Genomic DNA, 15992 nt, shown 5'->3' with positions numbered 1-15992 from the left:
TTGTCTCTGTCTTGGATCTTACAGAGTTGTGTTTTAAAAAAACTATCAACGTAAAAAGGCCAAATGCTGTTTAAAACATAATAGGGTCTTTTAGAATGAGGTTATTGGCCCTTGGTGGTACAAACATTTCATTGTATAAAATTAAAAATGAGTATGGCATCAGGAAAGTTAAGAAGAATTATATTAATAATTTATACTCCAGCTGTTGCAAATTGTGTGTGTATTCCTTGTCCCACTGAAGCTATGCATTTATTTGCCTTCATCTCTTACTCTCTCACACATATTAAAGGTAATTATTGCTTCCTACTCGCCCCTTTGCATTCCAGGCAGCATGTGTGTAGCTTCTTCTCTGTATACCTTAGAGACAAAATGCTCCATCATCTTTCAAGCTATCTTTATGAGGCTCTCAAAAAGACACTGAGTATTTCTGTCTACGCCTCTCCTTCTATTTTTATTTCCATCCAAATCAAATAGACCTTTTGTTCTTATATTCTTTATCTATGTTCCTCATATGGGCATAGACATACACACAATGTTTCTTACTCACATTGTTTCACAATGGATTTTCTCTCCTATTTTCTTTATGTTCTATTTTAGTGTCTTCTTTCTTTCTTTCTTTCTTTCTTGTGCCGGTTCTGAGCCTTCACGGGGAGTGACAGCTCCACTCTCTGTGTCATGACATTCCTAGCTGCCTAAGAAGTTCACGCACAAAACCTTTGGCATATGGATATACATGATGGAAATGACTTCCAATCTGTAGGGCACATAAGAACATAATGGCAATGACGCGCATTTGTGGGGAAAGTATGGTCTGTCACAATAACTGAAAACCACGACTTTGCTAAAAATGAAAGAATGGTAATGGTTTTGTGGGCAATACATGCCAATTACATTCAATTTTCTTTATTCGTCAAAATTTAGACCACTAGAGTACAATATACCATACATCAGTACATAAAAAAAGAAAAACGAGAAAGAAATAATAAAAAAGCTCTTAATAAATACTAAAAACAGGAACAACCTTTGGTTTCTTCATAGTCTAAGAGAAATAAATAACAGGGAACCTCCTTGCCTACTTAAAAACCGCACATTTCAGCAAGCTCCTGCTAGAATATATTGGATTCCCATTCAAAGCTATTTGAAATGAGATGTGCTTTTAACCATTAATACATGTATAAATAGATAGAATCAAGACTTCAGTATAAAAATAATTTCGAGACTACTAATATAAGGTTTAGTATACCATTAGCCTAAAAAGGAAAAACACATTTTGTAGCCAAAACTACTCTTATTAAAATAATTCAGATACTAACAGTCTAAAGTGCAATGTATTATCATATGGTAAATAGATTTATGAATAGATGCGATATCTCAGCCGTAAGTCATAAAAACTGTTTTGATCGTAACAATCTAAAGTGCAGTGTGCTATAATACAGTAAATAGATTGACAGAAAAATGCTTTTTCTCAGCCATTGACCATGAAAACTAAAAATAGTAAAAACAAATGGTGTTGTTATCATAATATTGTCACTATAAGTTATAATAAGATTTAATGAGAAAATGTCATCTCTAAAACCATTAAATAGAAACAGGAAAAAGGGGATAAACCATCCAAAAATCATAACCATCTGTTGTTCCCCGCTACACTTGCTAAAAAGCTCAACATTGGAAGCCAAACACTGAGAGTGGCCCTACAACGAATAGACCAAGCTGCTGTCAAAAATTTAGTGGCCGTGCTTACAACCAATGTAGACAAGTCATATTTACAAATTCTATAGGCGTTAGCTCGGTCATATAATAACAAAGCTTTACACAATGGAATAATCCATTTCCCCCTAGGACTCTTATATAGGGGGCAAAAAAACAGAACATGTTCGATTGATTCCTCCAATGTATTACATTTTGAGCATTTATTTGCCTCGGAACTGTTCTTCGACCATCGAGCAGTTAAACTGTTGACTGGTAAAGTTCCATATCTAAACTGGAGGAATAGAGCATGGGCATAAGCAGGTATTGGAAGGTCAAGAAATTGCTCATGCCATGGTTCTTGTTTTAGAAGCAGGAACTCAGAAGTTAATTGGCCCACCCCATTACTATGAAGGATCTCCGCATTGGCCCTCTCCCAGTATCTCTGTTTAACTAATGAAATAGCATTAGTGGGGATCGACTCAGGTTTCTCCCAAAAATGGGGGAAGCCCAATTCGTCCCAGGCCAATTTCATCTCCCTCAGCCAGCTGACGTTTTTCCAGCTATTCTGGGTCTTTATGAGATATTTTTTTGCCTCTCGAAAAGATTCCAGTTCTTCAATTTTCCATATGCTGATTCAATATAAGAGAGGTCTCAGACCCGCTACATCTTTAATGATATTTGTTCCGAGATCAAGTCTGAGAGGGATCATCGGTGTACCTTTCCCCAACCTGGTTATATACCTGAGAAAATAGTTCCCTTTAATTTGGAGAACATCCAACTGCCTTTGAGAACCCCATAGCACTGCGCCATACAGTGCAGCACCTCGGATTTGAACTTTATATATTTCAAGGATAGGATTCAAGGGCGGACTGGCTACAGTCCTAGCTTTACGTCCTAGGGCCCCCCCTCTTTGGCATATCATATGAGCCCCTTTTCTGATAGTTGCAGCCCAACTGCCCGAATCCATTAATCTGATCCCCAAGTAATCATACTCAGTGACCCTTTCCAAAGGAATGGAATTCATTGTAATGGTCGCTTTAGCTTTTGTTCTCCTGGAGCTACATATCATAAGCTTGGTTTTGTTAACGTTAACTTCCAAACCGAAATCTTTGCAGAACAAACAGAATTGGTTAGCAAGATTTTGCAATCCCATAGGAGTTGTGGCTAGTAGGATGGTGTCATCCGCATAGAGCAGACCTGGAATTTTCTTGCCTGCCAACTTGGGCGAATCATTATTACAGTTGGTTAAATATTTAATACAGTTGTTTATATATAAAAGGAAGAGGGTGGGCAATACATGCACTTGCTGAACATGGGAACCGATATTTGTGAACAAATAGTTACACTCTTAGAACATTTTATGGTAAATGTTTGGTTCAAATTGCTGTATTTGAAGAAACTAAGAACAAGTAGGTACTTGAGGGCCAAATTGAGTTAAATTAAGAAAAGCCAGTGCTTGGGGTACAAAGAGTGCATTTTTTTAAAAGAGTAAGTCGAAATTTTGACTGGGGCCCATGCTAGTTTATTTAATGATAATATGATACATATTTAGGATACATTTAGTGTATTTAGAGAACGTATCAAGAGAATGGCTAACTAATTATTGATGCTGATTTTGGCAAATGATTTGGCAAGCATTTGTTAAGTTATGGCTTTATTGGTGGCTGCAGAGGTCATGTACTAACTTCTGTGGTTCTTATTTCAAGACACACATGAAATTTTTCTTGGCCTTCATTGATATTTTTATGACCGTATTGCTATTGTCTCAGGCGTTATCCTGTAATATCAGCAAGACCTCCAACGCGGGGCACAGTGCTGCTTTCAAAGGGCTGAGTTAATGGAATCTGTATAAGTTTTCGGATTACTGTGCTTCACCTGAAAAATATGTGTCATAAATCAATATGTGAGTGACAAGCATTCGGAAGTGGTTGGAAAACGTGGTCTTTAAATGTCATGACATTTTAGACAGTTTATTTAGGAAAATTGCTGTGACTTGCACTCTAGTCACTGTTCATGCTTTTGTCTGGGAGTTAATGTGGTAAAGCCTATCTGACTTGATTAAGTTTGCTTTGCTTACTGTCAAGTAGCTGAATAACTTGTCGCCTCTCTTTAGGCATTGGCGCCTTGCCTGCTTCTTCTCAGCAGTTTAAGCAAGGTATTTATGTCCCCGTGTTTACAAATTTACCAGCTATGGCTGTAGATTTTAGAGGTGATGCAGAGGTAAACCCAGATTAAGGGAGCTGTACACAGTTATTGTTAAGGTGGACAAGCCCGAAAATGTAGCATTCGGTGAGGAGAACCAGGCTATGGTGTTGCCTCAAGAGCAAAAACACGAGTGGGGCAATCCGAAGAATTATTATGTGGTCTGTACAACGATGGCAAGTAAAATAAGAGATGTTCACATTTACAAAGAGGATATTATTTGTTTTTGTATGGATCGGGGATCCCATTTAGTATGTTGCTGCCACCCAGAATGCACTGCTGCCTCCATTGACTACGCATAATTGGTGCACTTAGTCACTACTCACCTCTAATTAGAAAATTACATCAGAAATCCACAACATATAAAGAGTTATATGGAAAAAAAGATTTTCAGCACCCTTTTTCCTTCAAAAGAAGTCTTGCTGAGTGATCTGGGAGCGTCTGTGGCAGTTTGCGTTGTTTGTTGCACTACTGGATTTGCACAGCTGATTACAACAAAATGTTCACGCGATCATAGTGCAGGTTTGGAGCTGCATTTAGACTTGTTATTTTACTGTACAGATTGCACAGTACTCTACGTATCTAGAACCAGAAACACTCCCTCACCAGAATTAGCAAAATGCCTCAGATGTGTTAGGTATTTTAGAGGGAGGGATGAAACATCGATGTATTATAAGGAATGAAATATATCGTATTGTATATTAAATTGGTATTGCAACTTACCTTTGAATTACCTGGCCTTATATACAACTCAGCCTCTGGCCTCATTCTTGTATAAGGGCATAACTCTTCTCTGTGATTTGTAATGTTCTACTTATATTAAGCAGGAGTTACTCCATCCCATATATCATCATTGGGGCAACATAATAGTCTAAAAACTATGATTGAGGCTTTTTATACATAAAGCATACTCTGAACTGATTATTTCCAGCTGCTACTACATATGGCAAATGTGTCACAGGTAAATAAAGTGACTTGCCCCAAATCACACATTTTGGTCAGTTTGACCACGAGTGGAAGCTGAGGTCAAAGACAACATTCCTCAGGCACTTTGTTTACAATTCAGACCTAATGACATTGCCACAACTTATCACAGTACATCATTTGTTTTATTGAAGAAGGTTAGGCATGTGTAATTCAGTCCCAAAGGGGACAAGGGCAGGACAGAAAATTAACGCTCACAAACTGATGACATTGGCAACCTTTTCAAATTACTTGGATTAACAATACACGTGTTGTTCTTCATGAAATGGGTGGCAAGCAGGGCACTTTAGGTATATGTTACTGTCACTGGATCCCCTGACTTAATAAATACAAGCATTTCATGACAAGTTCTCTACCTCATGCCTGAAGCGAGGCAATATACCAGATCAGCAAACCAGTTAGGCCACAGAGATGGTGCAGTTAAGGCAGCTTTTTTAATGTAAGGCTTTCAATGGGGCAGGTGTGCTAAATTCAGATGGGCCGCACCCATTAGATATACTAATTAGAACTTTTTATTCAAACTGCAACTCATTCACTTATTGTGACTGCCTGTTTTGTTTTCTATCCGATTCTGTCAAGATGAGGTGCAGCTCTGATTGGTTATGACCTGTCCCGGGAAGGTCGTGCCAGACCCCTGGCTATAACAAGACTACAACGTTTAGGTCAAGCCTCCCAGTTTTGTTTCCCGACAACTGTTTGGCCAGTGTTGTTTTGTTTGAACATGATGAACGTCATGCTTAAGTGTTTGATCTTCCATCTGCTCCACTTAAACGCTGGTGATAGTGGGCATGAGAAAGTGTAGCGTTTGTGCAAGGCGATGCTACGTGAGACCACTTGAGACATAAGCCTGCCAATACCACAAGTGGGCGCAGGGGCATATCATTTTGCGCCAAATTGATTCATAATGGCTCTGTTGCTATGGAATGTGTGCAAAAAATCACAAACTCTCATTGTTTTCCTGTATCAATCTTGAATTTGGAGGAAGGCTCAGCCTATGAGGTCACTGGCATTGGTTTCACACTCTTCCAACATACATGGGACTGAAGTGACCTTTCCATAAAGCTCTTGGAGCAAGTTCCATGTCCTTGCCCCCAATTCAGAGCAGCATTATTGATCGGTTGCAAATTCTGACATTGTCATGGACTCAACGTTGCATTGCCATCACGTAGTCGGCATGTATCATACCTTCTGCTTCCTATCCTGTTTTCTGCACTACACACTCTCTCTCTATTTGTCTTCTATTTATCCTTCAGACAGACACCGGTAGTAGATTTTTCATCTTCTCTTCTTTCATCACTAAGGCCCACGAGCAAACGCAGGGCACGTATTAATCTCCCTCCCTCTCCTATGCCCTGCTATTGCAAGGTTAGATAGAGCTATGGGTTCTGCAATTATACACAGCAGTTACTGCAAGGGTAAAGTCATTACTACATTTATGCCATTAAAAGTTTGTACTGCAAGCGTAAGATCTGTAGGATTACTTGTTACACATAAGAGGGGCAGCAAAAGCAGTGTATCCTTTCTCCACTCAGAGTTTGAGTAGAGTGCATGCATTGCAAGCTTCTCTCGAAATACAACAGGTACAGGCGTGGTAATGGAAGCCCCCCTCAAGCACACACACAGCTTGTTCACTGGCTACTTATCCCTGCTCTTTTGTTCACCCCCCTGCAAAAAAAATCATTTTTTTTCTCCATTTATAGAGGTGCCCAAGGATCTAACACTCTCGCTTCTCTTGTTTTCTATCTCCTTACCAGGTGCTTTACATCAGGAAGCGGAAGCGGTAAGTAGTCACTAGCATGTTCCTGAGTGTGCAAGCATACATTTTCGTTTTAATTCTGGTGCACCCCGAAAGCAGATTCGCTGTAATAGCTCCAGCGGACCTCAGTGGGCTGCCGCTTGGGTCTGTTTATGCTGCAGTAGTGACCTCTGCGAGGACTAGAGGCCCCCGTGATGTCAGACGGAGTTATTGTATTGCATCGTCCGATTATGCCGCTGGCGCAGCAATTTTAGAAGGTGCAACCAGAACTCACCCTTAAATTATACTTTCACTGGAGCGTATATTTCCTTCCTTTGCTGCCCTCAACTGGACGAAGAAGGAAACAGCACCACCCTAGAATCAAATTTTCGGACAGTTATGTTCGTTTTGACATTTTTTCCGCCTTGGTTTTGATAAAAGCTAGTTATGTCAAACGATGAATACTTTAAAAAGTGTTATGAGAATTATAGAGAGAATGTGGGCTTTGTGTAACCTCCCCTTCAGCCTTTGATTTTCATGTGCCTTTCGCGGTTTGCCTTAGCATTCAGGAGCTGTCCATTATGTTCACTCCTGGTTTTGGTAATGTGCAAGTAGTCCTACCCTTCTTGTCTCCCGTGCTCCCCATTTTTGCTTTCCACACCTCCCCTCCCCCCCCAACCCTGGCTTCGATCGCTCCTCCTCTTCCTCGCACACCCCTTAATTGCTAACCCATCTCCCCTTCCCCTGCTACCTGTCTAACTTTACTCCCCTGCACCTCTCCCTGTGCTTAATTTGCCGGGGCCAAAGATTTCCTCAGAAGCCTCCCACTGGCAATGCCGAATCTTGGACTCCAGTATTTTCAAGGCTGAATCGTTTTGAGTCCACCTCATGTTTGTTTCATCTACTTCCCTAAAAAAAAAAAAAACTTTTATTGAGATTTGAAAGCCATGTTAGAGACTAATTACTCCTTAGCAGAGTGGAGTACTACAACCTTGTCATATCAGAGCACACACACATGCAGTTGACAGATGGTTGCACATCTAGATCAAAGCAATTCTTAATATGCGTAACTTTGAACAAAATCATTTTTTAATGCTAGCATTTTAGAATTAAATTTTGAATTATATATACAAATCAAAAACAAGCAAATCATTCTAGGTAGAAATCCACTTATTTTATTCTGAAACAATCATAAAAATTTTCACCCATTTTCACAAAAGTAAATTTGGTCATGAACGCAAGTTTATGATCGAATTTATCAATACATATCCTACCACAAATTCACAAATGCACTGCTGAAAGGTGTAAACGCATTTATGGGTGCAGAAGTCTCTGCCCCAAGTGCAGTGAGCTCCGCAGCCATAATTCCCACTCAAGAGGTGGGTAACATGATGTTCCAATTCATGGTTAGCCTTGGCAGTTTGTGAACGCTGACAAAAACTTGCCTAATTGCCTGCATTCACAGTTATATTTGAACTTCGGCCAAGGCTGGTGCAAATCATTTTCCAGGGTGAGAGAGAAGAAATGGAACACGTACACATTTGGGGAGAGTGTAGTGGAAGGGACAAACATTTTATCTGCTGAGAAAAGTGAGCTTTTGTCCAGGAGCTCCTCTTCCTCGTGTGCGACATTCTCTCATCTCGAGCAGTGGTTCCCAAACTGCGGTCCGGGGACCCTGGGGGTCCATAAACCCTCCTCAGGGGGTCTGTTACTGCTTAGAAAATTAAATAATATTAACATATTAGGTCCCCAGCTTTTAGTAATGACTCTGTGGAAATGCCCCCGGATTCCAATAATGGTCCAATAGGGGTCGCCGGGTTCCAGTAATGATAAAGTGGGGGCCCACAGAAGTCAAAAGCTTGGGAACCACTCCCAGGCTAAAAAGTTTGTGTCCATGGTTAAGTTCATGCCCTGAACAAACATAATACATTATATGACACAATGGTCCGAGCTGTAAGTTTTTACAAAAATATTGCCTCGGTTGACAAAGGTACTGTGCATGCATATTGACAGTTCCCAAAAAGGTAAATCAGTTTCCTCCCAGCGCAACTATCTGTTGGACATATTACTAAAGGTATCGGACCACACCATGTTGGAAACAACATACCTGCTAATAGGCATAAATAGACATTCATGCCACATTGCAATATTCATGAGCCAAGCTTGTGTCTCCCACGTCCCACCATAACACTACTGATTTCTCAAAATTCAGCTTGAAGAAGTTTTTTTGGACACTTCCACAGATTCCCTTCTTACATGAGTTACCATGGTGATTACAAGAAGGCAAGAATAGAACTGCCGTGGTACCCTGTGGCGGGGACGCGGGGTGAGGTGAGGTAATGGGAGGGTGCATTTGAAGACTTCAACTGTATGAATTTTCCTAACATGCATCCAGCAAAGTATTAAGTGTAGGAAGTTCTACCAGACGGATCATCACTTACATTGTTTTTACATTACGAATAAATAGGCATTAGGAATGAAGACAACAGTGACATACAACAGCCTCTGTTTTTCAATTCTGTACACAAAGCACCTTTTTAATTTCTCCACTTTGGGCTCTAATAATGCTGAAAAGCAGCTTCTGAAACCTCGTCAGTGTTGGAAGTTTAAGTGGGTGAACCATTCCTAAAAGTAGCAAAATAATAGAACAGCTATTATTGCAGTTGCCATCCCTTATAAGGGCAACTCCCGTTTTCCACGGTTAATTTTTTTTTCTGAAATTAATTGTACACTTTATGTCGGTCCTTGTCCACAAAACAATATTCTCAAAACTTTGATGGAATCTTAAGTAATTTCTAGTGTGAGGTTGTAAAATTTCCTAGCTACCAGTTTTTATGACAACCACATTTGTTAATATTCTGTTCCAACCCATAGACAATCTGAAATAAGCTGGCTTGCATTAAGGACTGCGAGTGGGTTGGCTCACAGCTGCCAACCATTATTCATATGTAAGGCTCTTTTTGCCTGCTTTTGAATTTTATGTGGTTTTATGACCCGAAAAACTTGTCCCCTATTCCATGGGGTGTAATTGTAATTGCACGGTACTGGTGTGAAATTACCGCATGGTCCTGTACTGTAATACTTGGAGGCAGAACCATAGTGTTGGTCCAGAAATAGGCGTAGTAAGTACCTGTTCTAGAAATAGGCATAGACTTGGGAGGAAGTGTATGTGAGAAACCTAAATAAAATGAATGCTTAGTAATTTCAGAAACAGGGGTCTAATCACAACTACAAAGTAACGATTAAAGAGCATCCCATTCAAGTTTTATTTATTGTTTGAAATGTGTCATCTTCAGTCATAATGTTTAGGAAAAGTTAAGGCTCACAGACCGCAAGTATGGTCATTTTCTAAGCTAAGCAGTAAAGCCCGACAGGTAGTTTGAATATGGTTCCGGCTTCAAATAGAAGGTATTGTAGGGAGATAAAGACTGGAATAATATAGTGCTCTAGGTGAAGTCTTGTTCTGATATTACCTGGGCAATCAAGAGCGGTGCTGTTTGGCGTACACATTATGTTCATGGATAAAGTTTCAGGATTTGTGTAGCCTGCTGTTGAGATGATATTCATGACTTACGGTTCGAAAATCTGACAGCATTAAGGATAACTTCTTTAATATCTGAACGTTTTATGGTAGGCAAGACATCTTTATCTACAATCTCTTGTCTTATATCATGTTTATCCATGAAATAACTGAAATAATGAACCCCAGATATGAATCTCCGCACCCCAATATGTTCCAAGCATGTGGCCCACTTGACCCAGTTCGTGTTAATAGTATTGGTGGTCAACTCTTAAAATACACTGTCTTGTCTTCCCTTAACTGAATTTAGTTTTTCCTTCTGAATACTGATCTCTCCTGTAGGAGACGCAAACTGCTCTTATGATTCTGTACTAATTTTATTTTCTGGTTAGGCTGGAGAAGCTCCGTCACCAGCTGATGCCCATGTATAACTTTGACCCTGCAGAAGAACAAGATGAGTTGGAGCAGGAACTCCTTGAGCATGGCCGGGATGCTGCGTCAGCTTCATCACAGGCTTCTCAGAACAAAGTAAGGGACAACAGGGAATTATCCATTCATGAGAATCTGTTTGTAAGTCAGCTTTTTTTCCAGCAACAAGCGAGAGCTGGAGGACAGGTAACAAACTGATTGAGAATATATATGATTTGGGACAAACCGTATTACAGCACTCATGAGACAATCTTAAATGGAGACATTCTTTGGGTGAGGCGAACATGGAAGCTTTGAAGAATAAAACCTGCAAGGATGAAAGCATTATGCATAGATACGAGGCAAGGTGGTGGAAGAGACATCCTTTAGTCCCTCGTCTGAAACATCAGGGGCTTCGAGAGGGTATGGCAATGGAAAAACAGGGCAAAAGGGGCTTGTTGGGTGAGGAAATACATAAGGGAGTAGGCTCAAACAGATATGTTATAGGCAAGCTTAAAAGTTACATATGCTAGGTAGTATGCAACAGTTGTGAGGAGACAGCCTTTTTTAGGTGAAAAATGATATGTTGTGAAATAGGTCATAGTGTGGTGCACCATCTGTCTTGTCTTGTGTACCCTGTCTCACCAACCAAAGCCTGTTTCCACCAACGTGACTTCTCAAAAATGTAATCTGTCTTGCCACTGGATTGTCTCCTTTTCAGTAGCCTTCATGTGTCTCCACAGTGGATGATTTCACAAAAACATATTTCCACCAAGATGTTTTAAGTTATTTTTTTAGGGTTGGTAGTATCAGTTATACCATGTCAAACCTTCTCAACAACTTCTACCTGGAAATCTTTGGTCAGACTTGAAGTTACTTACAAAATCCATGAATAGTGCAGTCAGAGGCTATGGTACCCTATCCTAATAATTCTATTGGGTGTGGCTCTTAGTTGGTGATAACAGTGTTAGATCTGTAGTGTCCTGCGTATAGGCCTTAGATGCTGCATCCCTGTTTCAGGTAGTTGAGTTTATAGAGGGATGAGTAAAGCCACTCAAAGCAATATGAGCGCGAATCAATGATATATGTAAGGAAACTAAAGCAATGGAAAGGTTGCCTAAAGTGAATTAAACCTAATTACTTTCATGCATTTTAATATACAAGTATAGAAAAGGGCACTGGTAAAGAACAGACCCAGGACAATGTAAAGAGTAATAAACAAATAATTAAAGGTTATCTGTACCGAAGAACTAGGAGATTTAGTAGAGTGAACGTGGCCATCACATAGGATGGGTGGATATTTCTAGGGTGATGCACATAGGTAGCATGACCTTCTGTCTCCCACATTACAGGATAGGTATTCAAATGAACATTTACAAAAACTCTACCCGTGCACAGCGATGGAGGACTCTGTGAAGAATATTAAACAGCATTGTAGCACTGTGTCGATGGGTGAACTTTGGAGATGGATACTTGGTTGACACATCTGGCCGATAAGACAAAATATTCCCAAAACGTTTTTTTTAAACCTCCTAAATGTCTACTTTAGCCACTTAAAAATAGGTAATGTATTTGGCTTGGAAGCCTTTTGTATAAAAAGATAAAGGCATTGGGATAGCGTCTCTTGGATGAGAGGTCCCTACCCAGATGCCCAATGACCCAGGTCCATTGCCACTTAATGTTTGTTAAAGAATTGGAAGAGCCATAACATTTTCATAAGTTCTCTAAAAGAAGGGGATTCAGGCATGATTTCAAAAATGCGTCCATGGGTGTGGTCTTTCACCCCAATCATCTGCCTCTTTTTTTATCCTTAAGCTTTATTTGTAAGATTGTTAGTGTGTTTCACAACTTCAGGTTCTTGTTCGAGATATGGTGGACAATAGTTTCTCTAACAACTCTTCAACCCTAATTCAGAAGGCCTTTTGCACTGTGTATAATATTCCAAACTTAATCTTCAGCTGTAATTAAGGCCAGTGGAGTGCTGAACTGAGGGTTTCAAATGCTCATGTTTTTTCATGTTGAGGCCCAATCTTGCCATCTGTTTTTGCCCTGTTTACATTCTGTTAATGTTTTATGGATTTCTGTATACATTATAACTCAGTAGCCCAGGTATTTCTTGATTAGGACTCTTGCTGTGACAGGGTTATGACAGGTTGACACTGTGAAGAACCTAAATCCAAAAATTCTCAATAAATAATCAGTTTTTTATAATCTTTTGTGGTAATTTTTGCTTCAAGGTTACTATTATTTTTATTATTTTGTGTCTTATAAAGGTCGCTGCTACCCCAAGGAGTTTCCCATATCAAAGTTTGAAAAATATATTTTTAGTTATTAGGGCAAACAATGAGTCATTTAAAAATGATGTGCAAAGGTTCTAAAAGGTTAGAAGAAGAGTCAATGCCAGATAGTTATCAGGAGATTTTGGAAGTGCCTCGTCAAAACCAAAAGAAGGGCTCCTATTGTGGGGGATTTTGTAAAGGTAGTAGTCCTGTGCATGTTACTCCCATATAAGTCACAGAAAAACAGGATGCACAGTTCCAAGGAAATGTATCAATATAGATCTTCCCCTAGTCCAGGCAAGATCAGGAACGGTCCCTGTGGGTAACCTGAATCAGGAACAAGGTCCTTCACTCACCAATTGGTGACATGCTTTATCATTGGGCTTTGCTTCTCGTCAGACCAGCACTGCAATGTCTGACGGGCCCCTCATGGGGGCTCTCTACCAGAGATCTTTTGAAGAGAATTGCCGTAGGTGAAGGCAATAATGTGGGATTGGTGAGATGGACTGTTAAAATTGACTAGAAGAACGCTACAGCAAAATATTTTATTGAGGATATGGGCCTCTGTCAAGAATGAAAACAAATTAGGTAAAGGGAAGTAAGAATAATGTCTATCTTACCCTACTCTCAATGTAGTATCTAATGTTAGTGAACCCTATAGTCTAGGGATCAAGTATGTGTATGGCAGAGTTGGACATCCCTACCCTGCCTTAATTAAAGAAGGTCAACATGTTTCTCACTAAAATAAGTCTATAAAGATCTTAGTGCGATTCATCAGGACCTCAAAAAAATATCATAGCTAATCTTCACAATTCTAATAATTATTATGATAATAATTATGATGGATAATGATGGAAATCCCAATTTACTAGACTACCCAGACCGGGCTTTGTGCAAACAGAATAACACTCCTTGAAGCAGATGCAATGAAGGAGAAATGTTTGAATTTCGCGAGACAACCCACATATGGTATATGTGCTGAACAATATAGCACAGATACAATGTATAAAATGTTTAAAAATTAGTCAAGGCCTAGGATTTTGTACAGAAAGAGTATTTTTTCCAGTACAAATCCTACGCTAGACAGCATACAAACACACACACAAACACACCCCTTTGCAGCATAGTGCAAAGTGTGTGCATGGTGGTAGGTAGCTTTTACTGTCTGCCAGCACAACGAATGACCGGAGTTGCAGGCCTTTTTTCATAAATATGGGCCTGTGCCATTTTCGCTCCCTTGTGTAACACTGCACAGGGCAGCAACCGTGGCTTAACAAAAATATGCTTCTACAAATAGATTTGCTTCATCTTGTCAGACGAGATTTCATGTACATCTTACATGAATAGTGACTTTTGTGACCTTACATTATCTTGCAATTCCAGCTTATTAATCACATCAGCCTCTCCACTGAACTACCTTTTAGGTCCACACAGATGTGAAATATTTTACAATAATTAAAAGTAGGCAGTCCCTGTGGAGTTTTTATGACCTACTACCAGTAGTGGCTAGTTCTCAAAGTGAGTGGGAAGGCGGGGTATTAAAAAAAAAAATAGCTTGCCTTTTACATGAGGAGAGACAGTTCCGTCTCTTCTTCGCCCTCTTCTCTTACCCGACTCCCGGAAGCACGCAGACTCCCAGACTCCCCTGCAATCACAACACTGCTGCCACCAGCACGACAGCAACATTGTGATTGGTCTGAGTGACCTGGATCGCGCTCAGACAGAGAATGGGACCCTGTGTACTTTCTCCTCCATGCTGTGCAAGACAGACGGGTGGGGAAATGCTAAGGGCGCTTGACTGGCTGACCGAACAAGTGTGCACTCACCACTCCCCCTCCAGCCCTCCTCCTCCAGCCCAGCCCCGACAGCCCTAACCTGGCTCCCGATGAATTATAAAATGATAATAACCTTGCGTTATTATCATTTTCTTTTTCCCATGTCTTCACTGCACAAACAGTGGGGTGGCACTCCTCCACCTTAGCGGAGGAGCTGCCACTGCCTACTACTCTCTAGTTACTGTTTCTTCAGTGTCTCTTCTGATACTGACTAATTGCTCTGGCAACCAGTCAACACAACTAAGAGTCCACATTTTGAAGAATCTATTTCCAACATTCCTGGGTCGTTTAGCCTGAACCTGACTACTTTTAGTGTTAATCCATTGGAATTAATTGATAAGAGGCCTTGGGCCTTCAGTTATGAATGTCGATCAAGCATTTCAAATATGCATTACTCAGCAATTACGTAAGTATTCATAGAAACTCGCTAGCACCAATGTTCCACAAGAAATACAGATTCTAAAAAGACACATCTTAGATCCTTAAAAAAAATATAAAGTTGACAATTTTGTAAAAATATAAACATCCACTGTACTGCCAGAGTTGCACACGTTGATGCATTCTGAAATATAAGTACATAATTAAATTGTTAAATAATAATTATTTCAACGCATAGTAAACAAGTCCTAAATATTTAGACACAGAGCACACAAGAGAATAGGATTATCATGAGTTATAAAAGAGGCTGCATTTATTCTGTCTCATTGTGCTGTAATCTTTTTCAGGGCATGGTCCATTTCACTCAAAATTACATCAGCCTTTCATTTCACAATACAGATGCCTTCCTAACTGGACTGCACCAAGTCAGTTGAGACTCAGTATATTTGTTCTCACATGTGCACAATATAGGAAGAGAGTGACACTGTGGGCCTGATTATGACCTTTCCGTCACAAATGTGATGGATATCCCATCCGCCGTATTACAAGTTCCATAGGAATGGAATGGAACTTGTAATTCACATTTGTGACCGAGTAATCCCGTCTGCCAAGGTCGTAATCAGGCCTTGTATGACTAACAAAAAAGGGCATACAACATACAGCTTCATTATAAAGACCTTGTTTCGATTGCCATGATTGGCTCCACCTCGCTGTCATTCATGATGTGGTGAAAGCAAGCAGAAACTTTATTTTCTTCGGTCTTTACAGTCAGCCCAGGCCGGCCGAGAAAGCAGCCAGTATAGTTCCTGTTAGGGTGAGACCTGCTACATGGATGCTTAAGGCTCATGTCTTTTGGTTCTTCGTCTTAATCAGACCTCAAGCTTCTTCAGCTTGTCTGAAACTTTTGGTGAGGCTGAGAATACTAAATGCTGTTTCTTGATAGATCGCTGGTACAGGCTGAT

General features: G+C 40.1%; 1 protein-coding gene across 2 annotated transcripts in view; it reads left to right on the top strand.

The window, feature by feature from the left end:
- Window positions 1-15992, top strand: part of C9H3orf18 (chromosome 9 C3orf18 homolog) — a 49063-nt gene that overhangs the window by 9073 nt on the left and 23998 nt on the right. For both annotated transcript variants that reach the window (XR_011198665.1, XM_069206764.1), the window contains exons 3-4: window positions 6630-6655; window positions 10523-10658. Coding sequence is in view for 1 of the 2 variants with exons in the window: in XM_069206764.1 (XP_069062865.1) it covers window positions 6630-6655; window positions 10523-10658 (162 nt within the window). In the remaining variant the exon portion in view is untranslated. The remainder of the gene's footprint in view (window positions 1-6629; window positions 6656-10522; window positions 10659-15992) is intronic.

Source organism: Pleurodeles waltl, chromosome 9, assembly GCF_031143425.1.
Source record: "Pleurodeles waltl isolate 20211129_DDA chromosome 9, aPleWal1.hap1.20221129, whole genome shotgun sequence".
NCBI classification, from domain to species: domain Eukaryota; kingdom Metazoa; phylum Chordata; class Amphibia; order Caudata; family Salamandridae; genus Pleurodeles; species Pleurodeles waltl.
Note: the sequence above shows the minus strand (reverse complement) of the source record. Positions and strands in the feature narration are given on the sequence as shown.